Raw genomic sequence first — 16,257 nt, forward strand, 5'->3', positions numbered from 1 at the left:
AGAAATAACATTGCATAGTTTCTGAAGATTTCCTCAATATAATACACTATAATACAAGATATCAATCTAAAAATGACTCTTTTATTTTCTTGCAAAATATCCCAGTATTGTATGGGTTAAATTGCCTTCCTTTTGTTTATCTCAACAATTTGCTTATTGGCTTTCCGATTCCTTTTTTCTTTTTCAACTGGATTTAATCTAAGTGAAAAGATTAGTTAAAAAGTGAAAGGCATATTTTAGATCTAAGTGAAAAAATCAGTTAAAATAATTGTCTCTTATTAAATACATATTTATTCAGCAAAAAAACTTAAACAGAAGAACAGCTTCAGTGAGATGCAAATTCTTAAATTATGCTTAAAGCTAAACAGACTGGTGGCTTTTTTGCAGAACTGGTCTGAATACAAGTACGTTTTAAAGCACTTGCATGAATTACTGTCTTAAATATGTGCCTAGATCCTATTTACTTCACTGAGATTCAAGCACGTTGCTTTCTGTGTACCCTTAATCACCTTATCAGAATTCTTTTCTGAACGTTGACACCACTTAGGAAGGTGTCAGGAACTGCCATGATGAACATCCTATTTAATGTCAAATTTATACGGAATTTGGCCTTGAGCATGGCCATCGTCTAGTCCAGTAATAGTTCTTTTCTAGGGACAAAAGAAAATTTCTTCCTAAGCATCCCTCCTATTCAGCTGACCTGGAGAAAGAAATCCTTTTTATTTAAAAACCTATTTTTTTTTAACATTCAATAAATGACAATGATGGACAGATTCATACTGACCTCAGTCATTGCTGGCTTAATACCACAAGCCTACTGAAGAGTCCGTATTCCCATATTTTTAAATCCAGGAACACCGACATGGGACTGCTAGTAACCTCTGGATATTTTTGTCAATTAAATAGAATTTTCGGACCAATGTAATATTGCAAAGATCAAGATTTTCATAGTTCTTACTTCCTTGAAATACTACTGTCAAAAAAGTTACAAATATGTATTCTTCTGTGTGTGTGTGCAAGAGAGAGATGTATTTATGTATGATACGCAGACTTTCAGGTTCCAGTTTTGTGTCACAGAATTATTTCTAAGCATCTTGTATGGATATAGTAGATCTCAAGCAACAGAAGGATTCAATATTTCAAATTTTTTTCAAATGCTGCTTACAGGAAATCTGAATTGAAATACAGTTTTAAAATGTTCTTAATGCTAGACTCTTATATGGACTTTTCTCAAGGCTCTGATGCTACATGTTCTGTATGAGTTTCTACCACAAAATATCAGGATAAAATGGTATACTGAGCTTCAGAATGTACCAGTCAAGATCAGAAAGTGAACAAAATGGCACCTTAGTCTAATGTAATTGCTCCCTGTAAATATTCAGACAGCAAAATCTGATTTAATGGCAAGTAGCTTGAAGAAAGATTTTATGGCTTGATATGCCAAACGCCAAGAGATTAAGAGATTAGAATAATAACTAACAATATTTGATACTACTGGCAATAGTGGTATGTGTAAGCCATGCAATTCTCTAGCCCGCAGCTGGGACCAAACTGTACAGCACAGAGGAATGTCTGGGCAGATGGATCTGCTACTTTGAGAAGCAGAATCCTGAACGCACAACTCTTAACTGACTCTATTCTGCCAGTACCAGAGGCAGACCCTTTAGAGTTCTCCACTCATGTTCCATCATCCACAACAAAATATTACTGTAGTAATATTAATCTTTGTATATATGTTCATATGTTTTAAAGCATTTCTGCTCACCTGAAGATTCCCCTGGCAATTTTAAAGTGAGCAAACATGCCATACCCCACATTGCATCCTTGAATTAGGATCATAGCTTTAAGCTGGTTTGCTTCTGTTCCATTTTATACAGTCTAACTGGAATTTCCTTTCTAAGCAAACATTCCAAATCATGTTTTATTACACTTCTGTTAAAACATTTCAAATTTAAATGACAACAAGAAGAAAACATTTATTGCTGTAATACATAATAACAAGTGGATATTTTTATTTTTAAATATTTTAAAAACCCTACGAACTAAAATAGTTTGATGATTACAGACTTTAGCATGTGATTATACAGTGTTTTAATCTTAAGTATATCAATTTTATACACAAAATAAAGTTCATGAAACAGTAAGCTGCAACTCTGCTATGCATGTGTATTAGCTACAATTAGCAGCCTGATCCAGAAAATGCTGAGCACCCTCGTAATTTGACTCCAGTCAGTGTGAGAAGATGGTCAGCAGCTTCTAGGATGGGGCCCAAATGATGCACTGGAAGTATGTGATAGCAATGACAATATTTTAATGGACATTTTCTTATGGAATCTCTAAGAAAATACATTTTAATAGTCATTGATAAGCACCAGCTCACAACACTGCATGTGGCTGCATCACTTGCACATTACATTTCCTGACAAACTGCATATACAATACATCTAGAATTCTCAGTACAGAGAGAACTGAGTTATTACGTAGCACTAACAAATTACAACAGGGAAAATACAGTTTATAGTAGCATTTCCAACTGTGAAGTTGCAACATTACTTGACTATGTTCCTTATGCAAAGGAAAAAAAAAAGTAGTCAGTGACATACTTCCTGAAATTTTAATACTGGCTTTCAGGTGTTAACAATCTAAAGTGCTTGCATGTTTCATACAGTTTTAAAAATTTTCAATTTATAAAAAAAAAAAAAAAGAAAAATCCAAATATTTATAAATTTATTCTATACATTTCTGAATGTGCAATTTAGTCTATTCCTGTTTCCTCACCCAAAAAATTGGCATTGCCATCTCCCAAATCTCTCTTTTGAAACCAAGTCTGTGAGTTTGTTCCTTGAATATAAGCATCCAGAAAATAGCAAATTCCAGGGATATCACTGGGAAAATTTGGTGGAAGCTCTTCTCTTGAGCGAGGTGTGAACACAAATCCTGGATATTCCTTTAACAACCTAGAACAAAAATGAATAGTTTTGATTAAAAATGAATCAGTCACTATTAAGGGTAGACATTCAATAATTCTTTATGTATGGCATGGCAGAATCCAAATTAATCTTTACATGTTATTTACTGAAAATATAAAGAGATACTGTTTATTTGGTAACCTATTGACTTGTGCATCAGTGCAAATAGAAGTATCACCTCTTTTTTTGTCTTGTCAATGTTTTGCATGTAGATGCTATGTTTGTTGTAAATCTTTTCAAAGATGGTTTAGTGCTGAAAGCTAGCTCACATCTGTACATCAAATGCACCATAATTAATGTTTCAAAGAATGAAATACTGTAAAACTTATTAATTAAACTATTCAGATCCTTCTATCAATTCTAATAGTTTTTCTTTTTCACAGGTTGAGGCAGAGATTGCTGATAAATATTGATAACTGGTATCTAAGCTTTTAAACAATTACTGCAATATACAGGAGTTTTTCAAGATGCCATAATGTTATCAATATTTATCAACGTTTATTATTGGTGAATGAATCAAAAGAAAAAAAACACCAAATAAAAAGAAGGTTAACACATCTTCATTACTCAGGAAAAAAAAAAGAAACACAACAATAATAACAATAGTTTACCTGTTCATCAAATTACCTACTTTCTAGGCACTCAGAGAATTATATTTTTTTCAACAGTATACTAATTTCAAATAATCTCTGAAGATGAATACACAGCCATGCAGAAACCTACTTATGCCACCAGATATAGGCAAGTCTTGTGTGGACAAAATGCCTAACGGTTTTAAGAAAAGACCATAGTCAGTATTATTTAAAATTATTTTACATGATATGGAAAAACAATCACCATAGGCCAGCACTATTCCTCTGACATACATAAGCACTGGCAATACTAATGCTATCTCTGTGTTTTTAGAGTGCATAATCGAAAAGGTTATTTTCTGTGTGCTCTAATACCTGTGTTACTTTTTCTAAACCTCCTATACAAGATAATCTAAAGCTTGGCACCCTGTATGTCACGCAGCACATGCTGCAGGGCATGTCAGGATCCTGTGCCAAATTCTCTGTCTGATGTTGGACACAGAATCTTGCCACAAGGCATTAGCAGATACGTTGCAGTGAGCACAAGCTGTGTAGAAACAACAGACTACAGCCCAGGCTACACTGAGGGTAGCTGAGCTTCCTTAAAATGTAAAAAATAATTTATAATATTTCTGGTTATTTTACCCAGCCAGCCATATCACTTTGTGTTAGTAGATTCACTCTCTACAATACATTCTTATAAAACTTTTGGCCATTCTGGAAGAAACAATAATCTCTGTCAGAGCAGTGGTATAAAATTCAGATCTGGATCTGGAGTTCAGATGTCAACTCTTGTTACCATCACATGCAAAACAGTTTCCTATTGTCTTGCCTGGCATCTATAAGACATTATTACTTGGCCATGAACGTGTTGCAAGGTGATTCTGAAGTACAATTAAACAGATAATACGAAGAGAGTATTAGGTTTAAAGGACAAAGGAAAGATGCTGTATTTCCCATGAGAGAGTCTGCTAGCTGTCTGCATAACCACAGAGTACACATTACTAAAAATATCTGAGTGGATAAGTAGTACAGCCCAAGTTACATACTAAAAGCATTAAACTCAATGGGTGATCAAGACCTGTATAAACTAAATAGAGGCATGGTAGACTCTTTGCAACCTAATAATTCACCTTTCCTAACCATAAGAGAATGACAATGTGTAGAGTGATGTTTAACAATTCTTCAGTGAGGTTGTTACTTTCAAGGGCATCTGCAGCCAGTTTGGCATCCAGTTCACAGTGAAAGCTCAAAGAAGAGCAAACTGTATGAGAGAAGAAGGAAAAAAAAAAGCATCACATATACAGCTGCAGGGTGAAAAGCAAAATTGGTCCAGGCAGTCCATTTATTTTAAATGTAACATCTGAAAAATAAGTATCAGCTGTTCTGTTTCACCTTTTTTCTTGCTACTTCTGGTTGAATTCTGCCTACTAATAACCACCATGCGTTCATGAGCAGTCAGATAAAAAGAGAAAAAGGAAAATAAATAGCAGTGCTTCAGGGAAATAAAAAAGAAGATAATGGACTACTACAGTGACTAGGTGGACAATTTACATGTATCAAGCACTGTACCTGTAAGTTGTTGGGCTGACGTTTATTTTTCTAGGTATACTGCAAGATTCGAACTTATTGGCAAGGGTTACATTATTTCCAAAAAGGCAGTAACGAGGCATTTTTACCCCAACAACTCCAGCAAAGACAGATCCAGAATGAAGGCCAATACGCATCTTTAAGTAAAAGACAGAAAACAGCATTATTAGGTAAAACAGGATGGGTAAGATCAGTTTTATAAATTCTTCCTCTATTAAAAAAAAACAATATAATGAGCTACTAATATACATTGATTTAGCACAGTCTCCTTAAAATATCTGTATTCTGGTCATCACTGCTCATGGAGAGAGAACTAGCTGAAGTTTATCTTGTATTGCATTTTTAGTAAGTAATCCTTCCATATCAAAATATGCTTGTGAACTTCTGGTCTCTGTGGCAGTAAACTGATCTAGAAGCATCAGCAGGAGTTACTATGGCACTTGGATACTTTCTGGGAGGAATTACAAGACACAGCATTAGACTGCTGACAGTTCATGAATAGTACTTGCTTTGCTTGTCAGAAGATAAGTCTTAGGGAATAGCAAAGACAGAATATGCTGCAGTTCCCACTGAACTCTGTTGACAAGGTCATACATACACTAAATCCCAGTCCCAGAGTACTGAATTTTCATGACTTAATTATAGATCCATTTAGGTTAGAAAAGACCTCAAATATCATAAAGTACAACCAGTAACTGAGCACTGCCAAGTCCACTAAACCATGTCTCTAAGGACCACATCTACATATCCTTTAAATGTGTAGATGGCGACTCCAAGGATGGTGACTCCACCACCTCTCTGGGCAGTCTGTTCCAATGCAACCCTTTGCATTAAGAATTTTTTCCCAATATCCAATCAAAACCTTCTCTGGTAAAACTTGAGGCCATTTCCTATGGTCCTGTTGCTTGTTAGCTGGGAGAAGAGGCTGACCCCCAACTAATTCCTCCTTTCAGGTAGTTGAGGAGAGCAATAAGGTCACTCCTGAGCCTCCTTTTCTGCAGGCTAAACACTCCTAGCTTCCTCAGCTGTTCCTCATAAGCCTTGTGCTTCAGGCCCTTCACCAGTTCCATTGCCCTTCTCTGGACACACTCCAGCATCTCAATGTCTTTCCTGTAGTGAGGGGCCCTAAACTGAACACAGGATTCAAGGTGTGACCTAACCAGTGCCAAGTGGAGGGGGACAATCCCTGCCCTGGTCCTGCTGGCTACACTATTGCTGATACAGGCCAGGATGACATTGGCCTTCTTGGCCACTTGAGCACAATGCTGGTGGTTTTTTTTGGAGGTGTGTTTTCTCATGTGCATTATACATATGTAGACATGTTTTCTTCAGAATAGCATTCGAACACAATAATGGCATGATGTCAAGAAGCTTGCATGTCTACTATATGTGCTACTCTTTTCATATCAAGAGAATATCATACCATTATGAAGTTGCAATTTCTAATTTTGAGTGTTAAAGCAGAAAAACCTGCAACAAAAGCAAACTCCATGCACAGAGCAAAGATTCCTCATTGAAAGGAAGTCATAAATATAACTACCATTGAATCTAATAGTTACTTTGACAGCATTAACACCATTATCTTATGGTAGTGGTTCAGTAACACCATTATTTTATGGTAGTGGTTCAGTATCTGACTAAAACAAGAACAGCTATGGAATCATTTAAAGATGTCTGGATTACAACAATCAGAGCATGTCTTTAGTCATTCATATTCATAGATGCTACGTCAAAAGACATAGATGTCTAATTTTGAGAGAGGATTAGTAATTTCTTTAGAAAACAGAATATTCCATGCCACTGACAAATTTATTTCTACTGAGACAAAAATTGAGGCATGTCAGACTGTATATATTGGATTCAGCGCATTAAAGTCTTTTGGGTTGACTTTCAGATCTCTATTTCACCTTTACCTCACCATAAAGCTCACATTCATAGAATTAAAAAAGTCGTTTCATTCCCCAAATTGTCTGACTTGATGCAATGACGTGAAATTTCCTTGAGTCAAAACCCCAAAAAGCAACTAAACAAACAAAAATGCCCAGTTTAACCATATAAAATACAACCAAATATACAACCTTGATAGGCTCTCCATGGGGAGACACCACCTCATCTGACAGTTCCATCATCTTCAAGGCCATCAATGCTATTTGAACAGCATGTGTTTCACTTTCTTTGTGTAAGCCTCCAGCAACACAGTAGGCATCTCCAATAGTCTCAACCTAAAACAGGCATATTTGTACCTTAGACTGTTTGATATATATAAAAGAATAGTCTGACCTCAGTAAGAATTGTAGCTACATATTGACCAAGTCATATTTTTCCTGCAAACTTATATAGGTCCTGGACAAATCCTTCAGTGTCATGCAAAAGGAAAAATTGCACAACTTATATTTATTGATGGCCATAATTCTAAAATATTTTTCCTTGTTCGTCTACTGTCAGGTACCCATAGCTATATTAAACATCTATTTACTACAGATTCATTGTCATTGAAATTAAATTTTAAAATTAACTCTCAAGTTTTGATGGGTTTCTCTCTTGGCTGCATGAACAGCTGTTTTTGTTGGTTTTTGTTGTTTGTTTTGTGATTTATCTTAATATGTCTTTCCTTTAAAAAAAGGTTTATGGCAAAATAATTATTAGATCTCTATTATCCTCTGTCCTACTTTAATTTCCTTTCCTGCCCCAGAATTCCACAGAAGAGCAATGAATTCCATACCTTGTAGACATCTAGCTCTCCACATTGGTAATCAAAGCGAGTGTAAAGCTCATTAAGCATGGTGATAACCTGCATAGGTGAGCATTGGGAACAGATGGCAGTGAATCCAACAATGTCAGAAAAAAGCATTGTGACATTATTAAATTTCTTGGCTTGTACAACTTGTCCCTGCCACAGCTGCTGAGCAACCTCTCCCGGAAAAATTGAAAACAGAAGATCTACAGTCTTCTTCTTCTCTTCTTCAAGTGCTTGATGGGCCTGCTCAAGGGTTGCTTTTAGCTTTCCTAACCTCTTCTTCAGTCCATCCTGGGCTCTGGCCTGCTCTCCTATCAGAACAACATCTCTCAATGCATTGTGAATGGGAATATCTGAGAGGTACAATCCACGTCCTGTAAAATCTTCTAGTCTATCCACACAAGGAGATCCCAAGAATAGAATGGCACTGGATTCAAAAATATAGATCATTTGGCCTTTAAGATCCATTACCTGAAACAGTTAAAGAAACAAGAATTCATGAAAAATATGCATAGCAATGGTCTAGAAACAAGAAGTTTTAGAGGAAATACATTTTGTTGAAATGTAAGAAAGTCAAGACTGGTCCCTAGTCCTTACAGTTTCATACAGTTGCTTAAGAGAGAACACGGGGTGCTGAATCATAGAGCCATCAAATAAGTTCACTTTCATTGAGTCTTCTGGTACAAAAGTTAGACCCCAACTTAAGGATAAACACTTAATTATGTTTGAGTATCAGTATCAGTTTTAGCTTAGGAGAAAAAGAAAAACAAAAATAATAATTTTGTGCATTTTCATCTTTTCTTAAAATGTTACTGATTAGAGTGGCCTACGAATTTCTACTAATAACTCTAGTTCATGCACCACTTCCTCTGTAAGATAAAGTGAGAAAATTTGCTTCAGTTTTATCATACGATATTCAGTACTCAGTGCAATTTAAAATTAAAATAAGATGTGGAAGAAATGTCCCATTTTAGTGATCTAAAAAAGAAAAATATTTTGTATGAAGTGTTTTTATGTCACTCCTCTAGTCAGTTGTGTAATGTGCAAGGTGCTGCAGAGCTTAGCTGAACATTGCTTGGAAATACCATTCTTCTAATAACACCTGTCCCTTGCTAATAGTCATTTGCATATGCAATTACATGCAAAAGGCATGCCAAGTCTACTACCCCTTGAAATTTTCTAGTGCAGAAATGGATCTGAGATGAAGTACCTACATTTTTAAAAGTAACAAGTATCTACATTAATAAATGAGTGAAACTTTTTTCTATCCTTCACTTAAATTCTTGGAATGTTGAGCCTGAACTGGTAATTCGTCCTGGACTGCCTCAGGTGTATATAAGCTGGAATTCAGCTGGGACCAGGAATGAATAAAAACAGTCATTGAATACTCAATGTTTTTTACTGTCCCAGGTCATTTGTAACAGACCCAGCTTCAGCAAAGATAGTAAGTAATTCCATCGGCTGAAGCTAAATGCAACCTTTGGTGCTTGCATCTGATGAAAACATCAGAATATTAAAAAATATCAAAATAATAAAGATACCAAAGACTGGATGATGACAGGAAACATCTACTTCTTTTCCCCAAATCCTAGAGCTGTTGTTTCCAAATGATTCAGAGGCACTTTGTTAAAGCTTTCTCTGACACTGTCTTTGTCTTGGAGATGCCCTTATTCTCAGCAGCATGGCATATCACTGGCTTTCTCAATATTTCAAATTATTTCAAAAAAAATCAAGTTAGCATTAAGATTTTCCTTGGTAAAAGTCCTTAAGCAGAGTTTTGACCAAAATTGGCTTCAGAATCTGAATAACATTTGACTACCCTAATTAAATCATTACTATGCAGTTATATTAGATATTCAGAGATAGAAAATTCCACCATGTTTTTTGGATATTTTAACTCCATCTGAAGAAAACAAATTCCTCACAGAAGTAATAGCAGTAAAAAGCTCTTACCATGGATGGTTTCATATCAGTATTGTCCCATCTTCTAACTCGCACAGTAAACTGCATATTTAGCATTGTCATTATTCCACTAAAAGTGCAGCTTACTTTAGGGGTAAGAATTTCAAAATATTCTTCAAAATTGGGCTTAGCTTGAAATTCTCTCCTGGTCAAAAGTCTTCTTATCCCATTTCCAATTTGAAGAACTGACATATCCTTGTCAAACATAAAATGAAATGGGAAAGTCTTACAGAACACAGAGGCAGGAATCACAAGGGAAGACTGTGGTTTGCATGGAGATAAGGAAGGCTTTGCACTTTTGACTTGTATAGAGTACAGCAAGTAAGGCTGATTAGCAAATTCAGTGCAGTCATTATGGAAACAAGGAGGCATGAGCATCACTTCCACCTCAGTTTCATACAAAATATGAGCTGCTGCTTTAATGATACCAGATAGAATAAGACTTGTGATTTTCTTAGGAAAGAAATAATAGACATTTAAGAAGTCCTGATCTTTCTCCAGGCATAATATGGAGGCATCTTCAAGTCTGTCCTTCTTTCCTGCTTCTTGGCTGTGGCCACTCTGCTTCAGTAGGGTAGTGAAACTGTTCAAAAAGTCCTTAAGGGTCCCTCCAATAACCCCTAATATGTGTTCATCCTCTTCATAGCATATTTTAAATAGCTCTTCACCAAGAGATTCCCGTAGAGACTCCACGGGAACACCTGCATGGAACCACATTTTAGTCAGAAATGCATTCATCATTCCAAATCACAGGCTAACCTCCATGTTTTTTTTATCCTAGGCCAAACCAAATTAGGAATATCCTTCCCTGATCCATCACTGACACCTGAGGGCATTCTCATTTAGGAGTCCTGCAGACAGTGAGACAATTGGTTGTAGTTTACAAAAATCCAGGATCAGGCGTTCAAACTTTGAAGAGGTGTAGACAAAATGAATACACGCTTTGGTACAAGATTTAACTCAACGCCCTTAGATTGATAAAAAGGAGTAAAAGGAGAATTTTAAAAATTAACACAAGAACAAAATAGGATATGGAGATATAAGTACTATGCCTGATACAATGCATTAAATGACTCAAGGAATATTCCAGAGCACTAAGGCAAATTGGCACAGAATGGCTCACATCTTTGCTAGTAAGCTGGTTTTAATGGGATAACTGCATGCAAAGTGACTGTTGGGAATGTTGCAATTTCACAACTGTCATTGGGAGTCATTTGGAAAAGTGTTGTCTGTCACAGACCAACTGTGTACGAAAGACCATATTTCAGTTCCTGGAAATGTTAATTTACTATTACAGATGTAGCCAGAGTTATCTATTAAAAATTACAGCAGTTCTCTTCTGACACACTACAGTCCTTCAGAAGATGAAAAGGATCAAACAGTTTTTCATTAGCATAAAACTGTAATTTATTACTGAATGCATAATTTCTTCCAGATGTTGAATCTTAAGGGTGGATGATTCTATGACAGCTCAAACTCAAGAAACTTGTCTTTTTAGCCCAAATTTTGATATTAGTTGCAGAGATCAAAGTTTCACAGAGATCACAGATGCTGCCTCTGTTTTGGCAGCATTACCACAACCCTTACATGGAAAAAATTATTTCTTAGTAGCAAGACTAATTTATATAGAATATATTATTTTATATATATGGGATATATAATCTATTTATCTACTATTAGGGAAGTTTACATTACCTGCTGCATTAGCATGATCACTGATTATTTTTTCAAAATCTTCACTATCCCCAGTTATTCTGTAAAGATCATAAAAAGACAAATAAAATCCCTAAAAAAATTAAGATAAGCATGGTAAAAATAGTAAGTTACCTACCTTGTGTTTAATGGGTACAGACCAAGTTTTGCTGATCCAATACGAAGTTTTTAACTAATTAAAAATGGGGTCTTGGTAGGATCTTAGATTATCCTTTGCATTTCTGGTAAATTAAAGTTTTGGTGGTCTGAGCTCAAATTATGGATTGAGGCCACATTCTCTTGCCTGTCATTGCAACAGTCCTGTTTTTTATTTGGTTTGTGTTTTTTTCTTGAAGCCATAAGAATACTCCCTAACGTGTTGTATAATACAATTGGAATTTATATTAAAGCATTTTTTGGACTTACATTGCATTAAATTCAAAAGAGGTGAGAAGAATTTCTGCTTTGAGAGCAAATGTCAATAACAACTATAAATTTCAAAATTATTTTTTTTCACTGATAGTAATCCAGATTTCTGACACAAAACTGCAGCCCTCTGAGTTCTCTGAGGACAGTAAACGCCAACCTGTTTGTTGAATGTTTGACTCAAAATTATGAGAAGGACATGTAGCTTAAATTAACTTCCATATAACAATAAATTCCCGATGCATGCTTTCTGAATTTCTTCACTTGAAATACAATAGATATGCAAAAGCAATACAGACATTTAGATTTGTTTTACATTTGCATTATTACTTCATTCAGAATATTATAGTAATTTCTTATTTTAAACTAATACTCCAGGAAGAAACACATAATTAAAGATAGGGAAAACATTCATAGCAATAAGCCAGTCAGCAATTGCAATGTACTTCTTTGGTTCAGTCAGTGTATGTAAAGTGCTTTAAAAATATCAAGTATAATTTAAAAAAAGATACATTGCAATTATCTATTCTTGTCATGGTGATCAACAGTGTAGTTTCCAACTTATTTTTCTTCACTTGGAAAGGAGATTTAACTTGAGAGGCTTATTTTTTCACATGCATTCAATAAATTGAATCCTCAGTGTATCATGAGATGCTAATAAATTCTCATTCCCTACAAGGCTCAAATGATTAATATTGGATTAGTACTAAGGATTGCTTAAAATCAAACTGAGTTCCTCAGAAAGAGAAACCAGAAGCCAAGTGAGCTTAGGAAAACGTTTGTCAGTATCTGGAGCGTATGATTATTCACTGTATCAGAAGCCAAATTCTTTTGTATAATACTAATTGTTTGTATTTTAAACTCTTTCCTTGGGATCTTAGAAACACTGGGCTAGATCCATACACAACCATATCTATCCTTCCATCTCTGCCCAAGCAGTCTCTGAATTCCTCCAAAACACTTGCTCATTTTAAACAAAGTCCTTGCCTATTTCCCTGTACAAATGGCTAAACTTACCCATTAAGTCAACTTTGTGAATGATATAAATATTTGTGAATATTTTAAAATAAACCACATCATTACTAAGTTACATTACATGAAATGTTATATACCAATTTGACAAGATAATTGAAAACAGATTCCAGAAGTCCTGATTCCCAGTCACCATGCTAGTCCTTATGAACTGTTTGAAAAATGTTTTTGCAGTGAAGTTAGTTACAAGCTCATCACACATACATACCTGGTGTCTTTTATTCTGTGTTTTGCAAGTGTTCTCTGAAGTGCAAGATTTAGCCTTTCAAACTGGGGAAAAAAGTATGTATGTTGATTAAAATGTCATTGCTGAAAATTTAATCATAAAAATAACATTTTTATACAGAAAAGAATTACTTCGCTGTCCTTGGGATTAACATCTTTTTTTAAGATGGTATCGCTGTTAGAAACAGCATAGCATGTCTGTGTTTGGGGTTTCCTTTACGTTGATGTCTTCACCTCCAGTACCACTGTAATTAAGCCTCTAAGCTCACATGCCACAGTGGTTGTGTATTTAAATACAGTGATATTCTTTACCTCCAGGTTTTCAGGTGGCAATAAAGAATGCTGCTAAGAAATAACTATAAACACAATTTTCTAATATTACACACCCCCTTGAAAAACCCCACAGTACCATGGATTCAAAATGTAGAAAACAAGCAAAAACCATTTATGGAAAACTGAGGCCAGGAAGATGCTTAGGTCTTGGCCCCTAATCAGCATGAGAACAGACTACTGTACTTGGACAAAGTTCCAATGAATACGATTTGATCATAATATCTTTGACTTTGCCAAGCTTTGGTCGCAGATGATAAACTACCCTATCACGATTATATAATAGACAGCTGCATACATTTACACCACTCTTTAAAGAGCAAAAATATCAGTTACTTCGTTAAAAATCCCACCAGCTATATACTAGAAAAGCAAAACAGAAATCATGACACCACAGAAACGGTGCTTTGCCAGTTCATTCATTCTTGGATTAAAAGTATTCTCCTTTATAAATTAAAAGATCAGCTCAAAAGTTTAAAGGGATGGACTTTGTCTGTGTAAATGCAGCAGAGGTAAAAACTGGTTTATCAAAAATGGATTATCTAGAGGTTTAGTGAATGGGTAATAGATAAAGAGCTGCATAACCAGATCTGCAAATAGACTTAACAAAACTCCAGCTCTTTAAGTAAGGTACACTGAACGTCCAAGTAATGAATTGTAATTAAATGAGTGTACAAAATTGTCCATTTGCCATTTGTAGTCCCATTATACATCAGTCAGTTCCTTCAGACTTTCCACAGAATTTTAGCCAAGGCCAAGTGTTGAATGTTGTGGAGTTGCATTTTTCATGTTCTTTTTACAGAGGCAAAGCATGGTACTCATCTCCTCTCAGGCAAGCCTGCACTGTACCTGTTTTCATTTAAGTTGAGCAGAGACATAAGAATATCTTTGTGGTAAACACAAATGATAATGTTTTTAAAAATAGTATGACAGGAGGTTAGCATCATAGCAGATGGAAACAGCTATTTTAATTTTTTTGTGATAATGACTAATACACTTAGCAGTATGGATTCAGTTAGGTGAATTGATGACATGACCCTATAATTTACATAATTAGGTAACAAGACAGAGTTTCTATAATTGTATCTCTATGTTAAAAAAGTGCTACAGATATAGATAGATTTAAAAGGAAGAATTACAAAGATTAGTGGAAGACTGCAAATACAAGGCAAAAATATAGAGAAATACAGTGGAAGGAATGGTGTGCACAAAAGAGATTGTGGAAAAAATTATATCCAAAAGGAATGGAAGCAGATGAAATGAGGGTCTAAACTATGGAGAACTACATAAGAACACAAAGTTTGAAACCAAAACAACTTTCTAAAGGCTTACATCTAAAGGCAGGCATAGAATGCTTTTTTAACATCTATAACTAAATGCTATTAAAGTTTTATTATTATGCAGTATCTATTTACCTCAGGAAAGATTAGTTTGCAGATGCTTTCAGTTAGTGTGTGCAGGTACACTCTACTTCGGCTTGTTTTCCTTTGTGGAAGGTTTCCTTGACCATCTTTTTCATGGACTTCTTTGCAGATGGGCAGTGCTGCTCTAGAACTGTTTTCTGTGCAGTCCTTGTCATGTTCCTCAGTAATGTGACCTTGATTCAGTAAGGAGAAAGGACATTCCCCTGTGATCTTCAAGTCTTTCAGTTTTGTACAGAACATACTGTACAAAGTCTCTCTCTTGAGATTAAGAGTACTTGGCTTTGTGTTTAATAGTTCTCTTTTGTTTACTAACAAGACCAGAGGATGCCAGAACAGTAAGTTGATAAAGCAACCACTGTGGAAGGTTATTGGTAGCTATAAATCATCACAGGAAAAAATGTGTGCCCCTACAAAACAAAACAAAAAAAAAAAAAAGAAAAAATTAAAAACATTTATTTTCTCTTTTAAATTCCCATGACATGCCAGTTTTATCATAAGTACATTAAAATAATGGCTTTTTGAGGACCTTGTTCAGGAAAGCACTTAATCTCATGTGCCCTTTCAAGCATGTAACTCCTACTGAATTCAGTGCTTCAGGTAACTAAAGTTGCATGCACAGTTAAGTTCTTGGATGAATGGGGACTGGAGTGATTAAGGCAGAGGACTTGTTTGGTCTGATATATTTTTGGTCACATAGATGGATGAGGTTTCTGAAAGAGCAGAATTCTACTGAGAAAACCTTTTTAATTCTTCATAAGCAGCTATTAAAAACTACCTGATACAGTGCAATGAAACTCATTTGTTATGGATACTTAAATCTCAATTTACTTGATGTCTAAGCTATCCTTTTTGTAATAGAGAAACATATGACTAAAGTTAGTATGTGCACTTCAACAGTAAATCATCCAAAGTCAAAGGTTGGCATCTCTTGTAAAAACAACTGACTGGTGACAACTAACACCATGGGAATTCGACCACATAACAGAACTTGCTCAGAAACTTCAAAGGTTTTTTATGTTTTTAAAGGTGATAACTTTTGAACAACATATAAAAAAAAGGCCACACTTTTCATTTTAATAATGGTTCCCTGTTTGTTACAGGGCCAAAGGTCAGCTAGAACTTAATCTGGCTACTGCTGTAAAAGAGAACAAAAATATTTTTACAAATATTTCAGTAATAAAAGGAGGGCTAAGGAGAACCTCCGTCCTTTATTGGAGGCAGGAAGAAACATAGTGACAAAGGATGAGAAAAAGCTGAGGTACTTAGTACTTTCTTTGCCTCAGTCTTTAATAACAAGA

General features: G+C 35.2%; 1 protein-coding gene across 1 annotated transcript in view; it reads right to left on the reverse strand.

The window, feature by feature from the left end:
• Positions 1 to 1,893: 1,893 nt before the first annotated feature.
• Positions 1,894 to 16,257, reverse strand: part of GUCY1A1 (guanylate cyclase 1 soluble subunit alpha 1) — a 34,116-nt gene continuing 19,752 nt past the window's right edge. Inside the window, exons 2-9 of the mRNA XM_050338485.1 lie at positions 14,951 to 15,366; positions 13,189 to 13,250; positions 11,526 to 11,584; positions 9,822 to 10,531; positions 7,854 to 8,339; positions 7,210 to 7,353; positions 5,114 to 5,268; positions 1,894 to 2,957 (exon numbers count right to left, since the gene is read on the reverse strand). Of these exons, the coding sequence (XP_050194442.1) occupies positions 2,756 to 2,957; positions 5,114 to 5,268; positions 7,210 to 7,353; positions 7,854 to 8,339; positions 9,822 to 10,531; positions 11,526 to 11,584; positions 13,189 to 13,250; positions 14,951 to 15,199 (2,067 nt within the window). The 5' untranslated portion in view covers positions 15,200 to 15,366 and the 3' untranslated portion in view covers positions 1,894 to 2,755. The remainder of the gene's footprint in view (positions 2,958 to 5,113; positions 5,269 to 7,209; positions 7,354 to 7,853; positions 8,340 to 9,821; positions 10,532 to 11,525; positions 11,585 to 13,188; positions 13,251 to 14,950; positions 15,367 to 16,257) is intronic.

This window comes from Myiozetetes cayanensis, unplaced genomic scaffold (genome assembly GCF_022539395.1).
Source record: "Myiozetetes cayanensis isolate MyiCay16 unplaced genomic scaffold, myiCay2020 scf7, whole genome shotgun sequence".
Taxonomy (NCBI): Eukaryota; Metazoa; Chordata; class Aves; order Passeriformes; family Tyrannidae; genus Myiozetetes; species Myiozetetes cayanensis.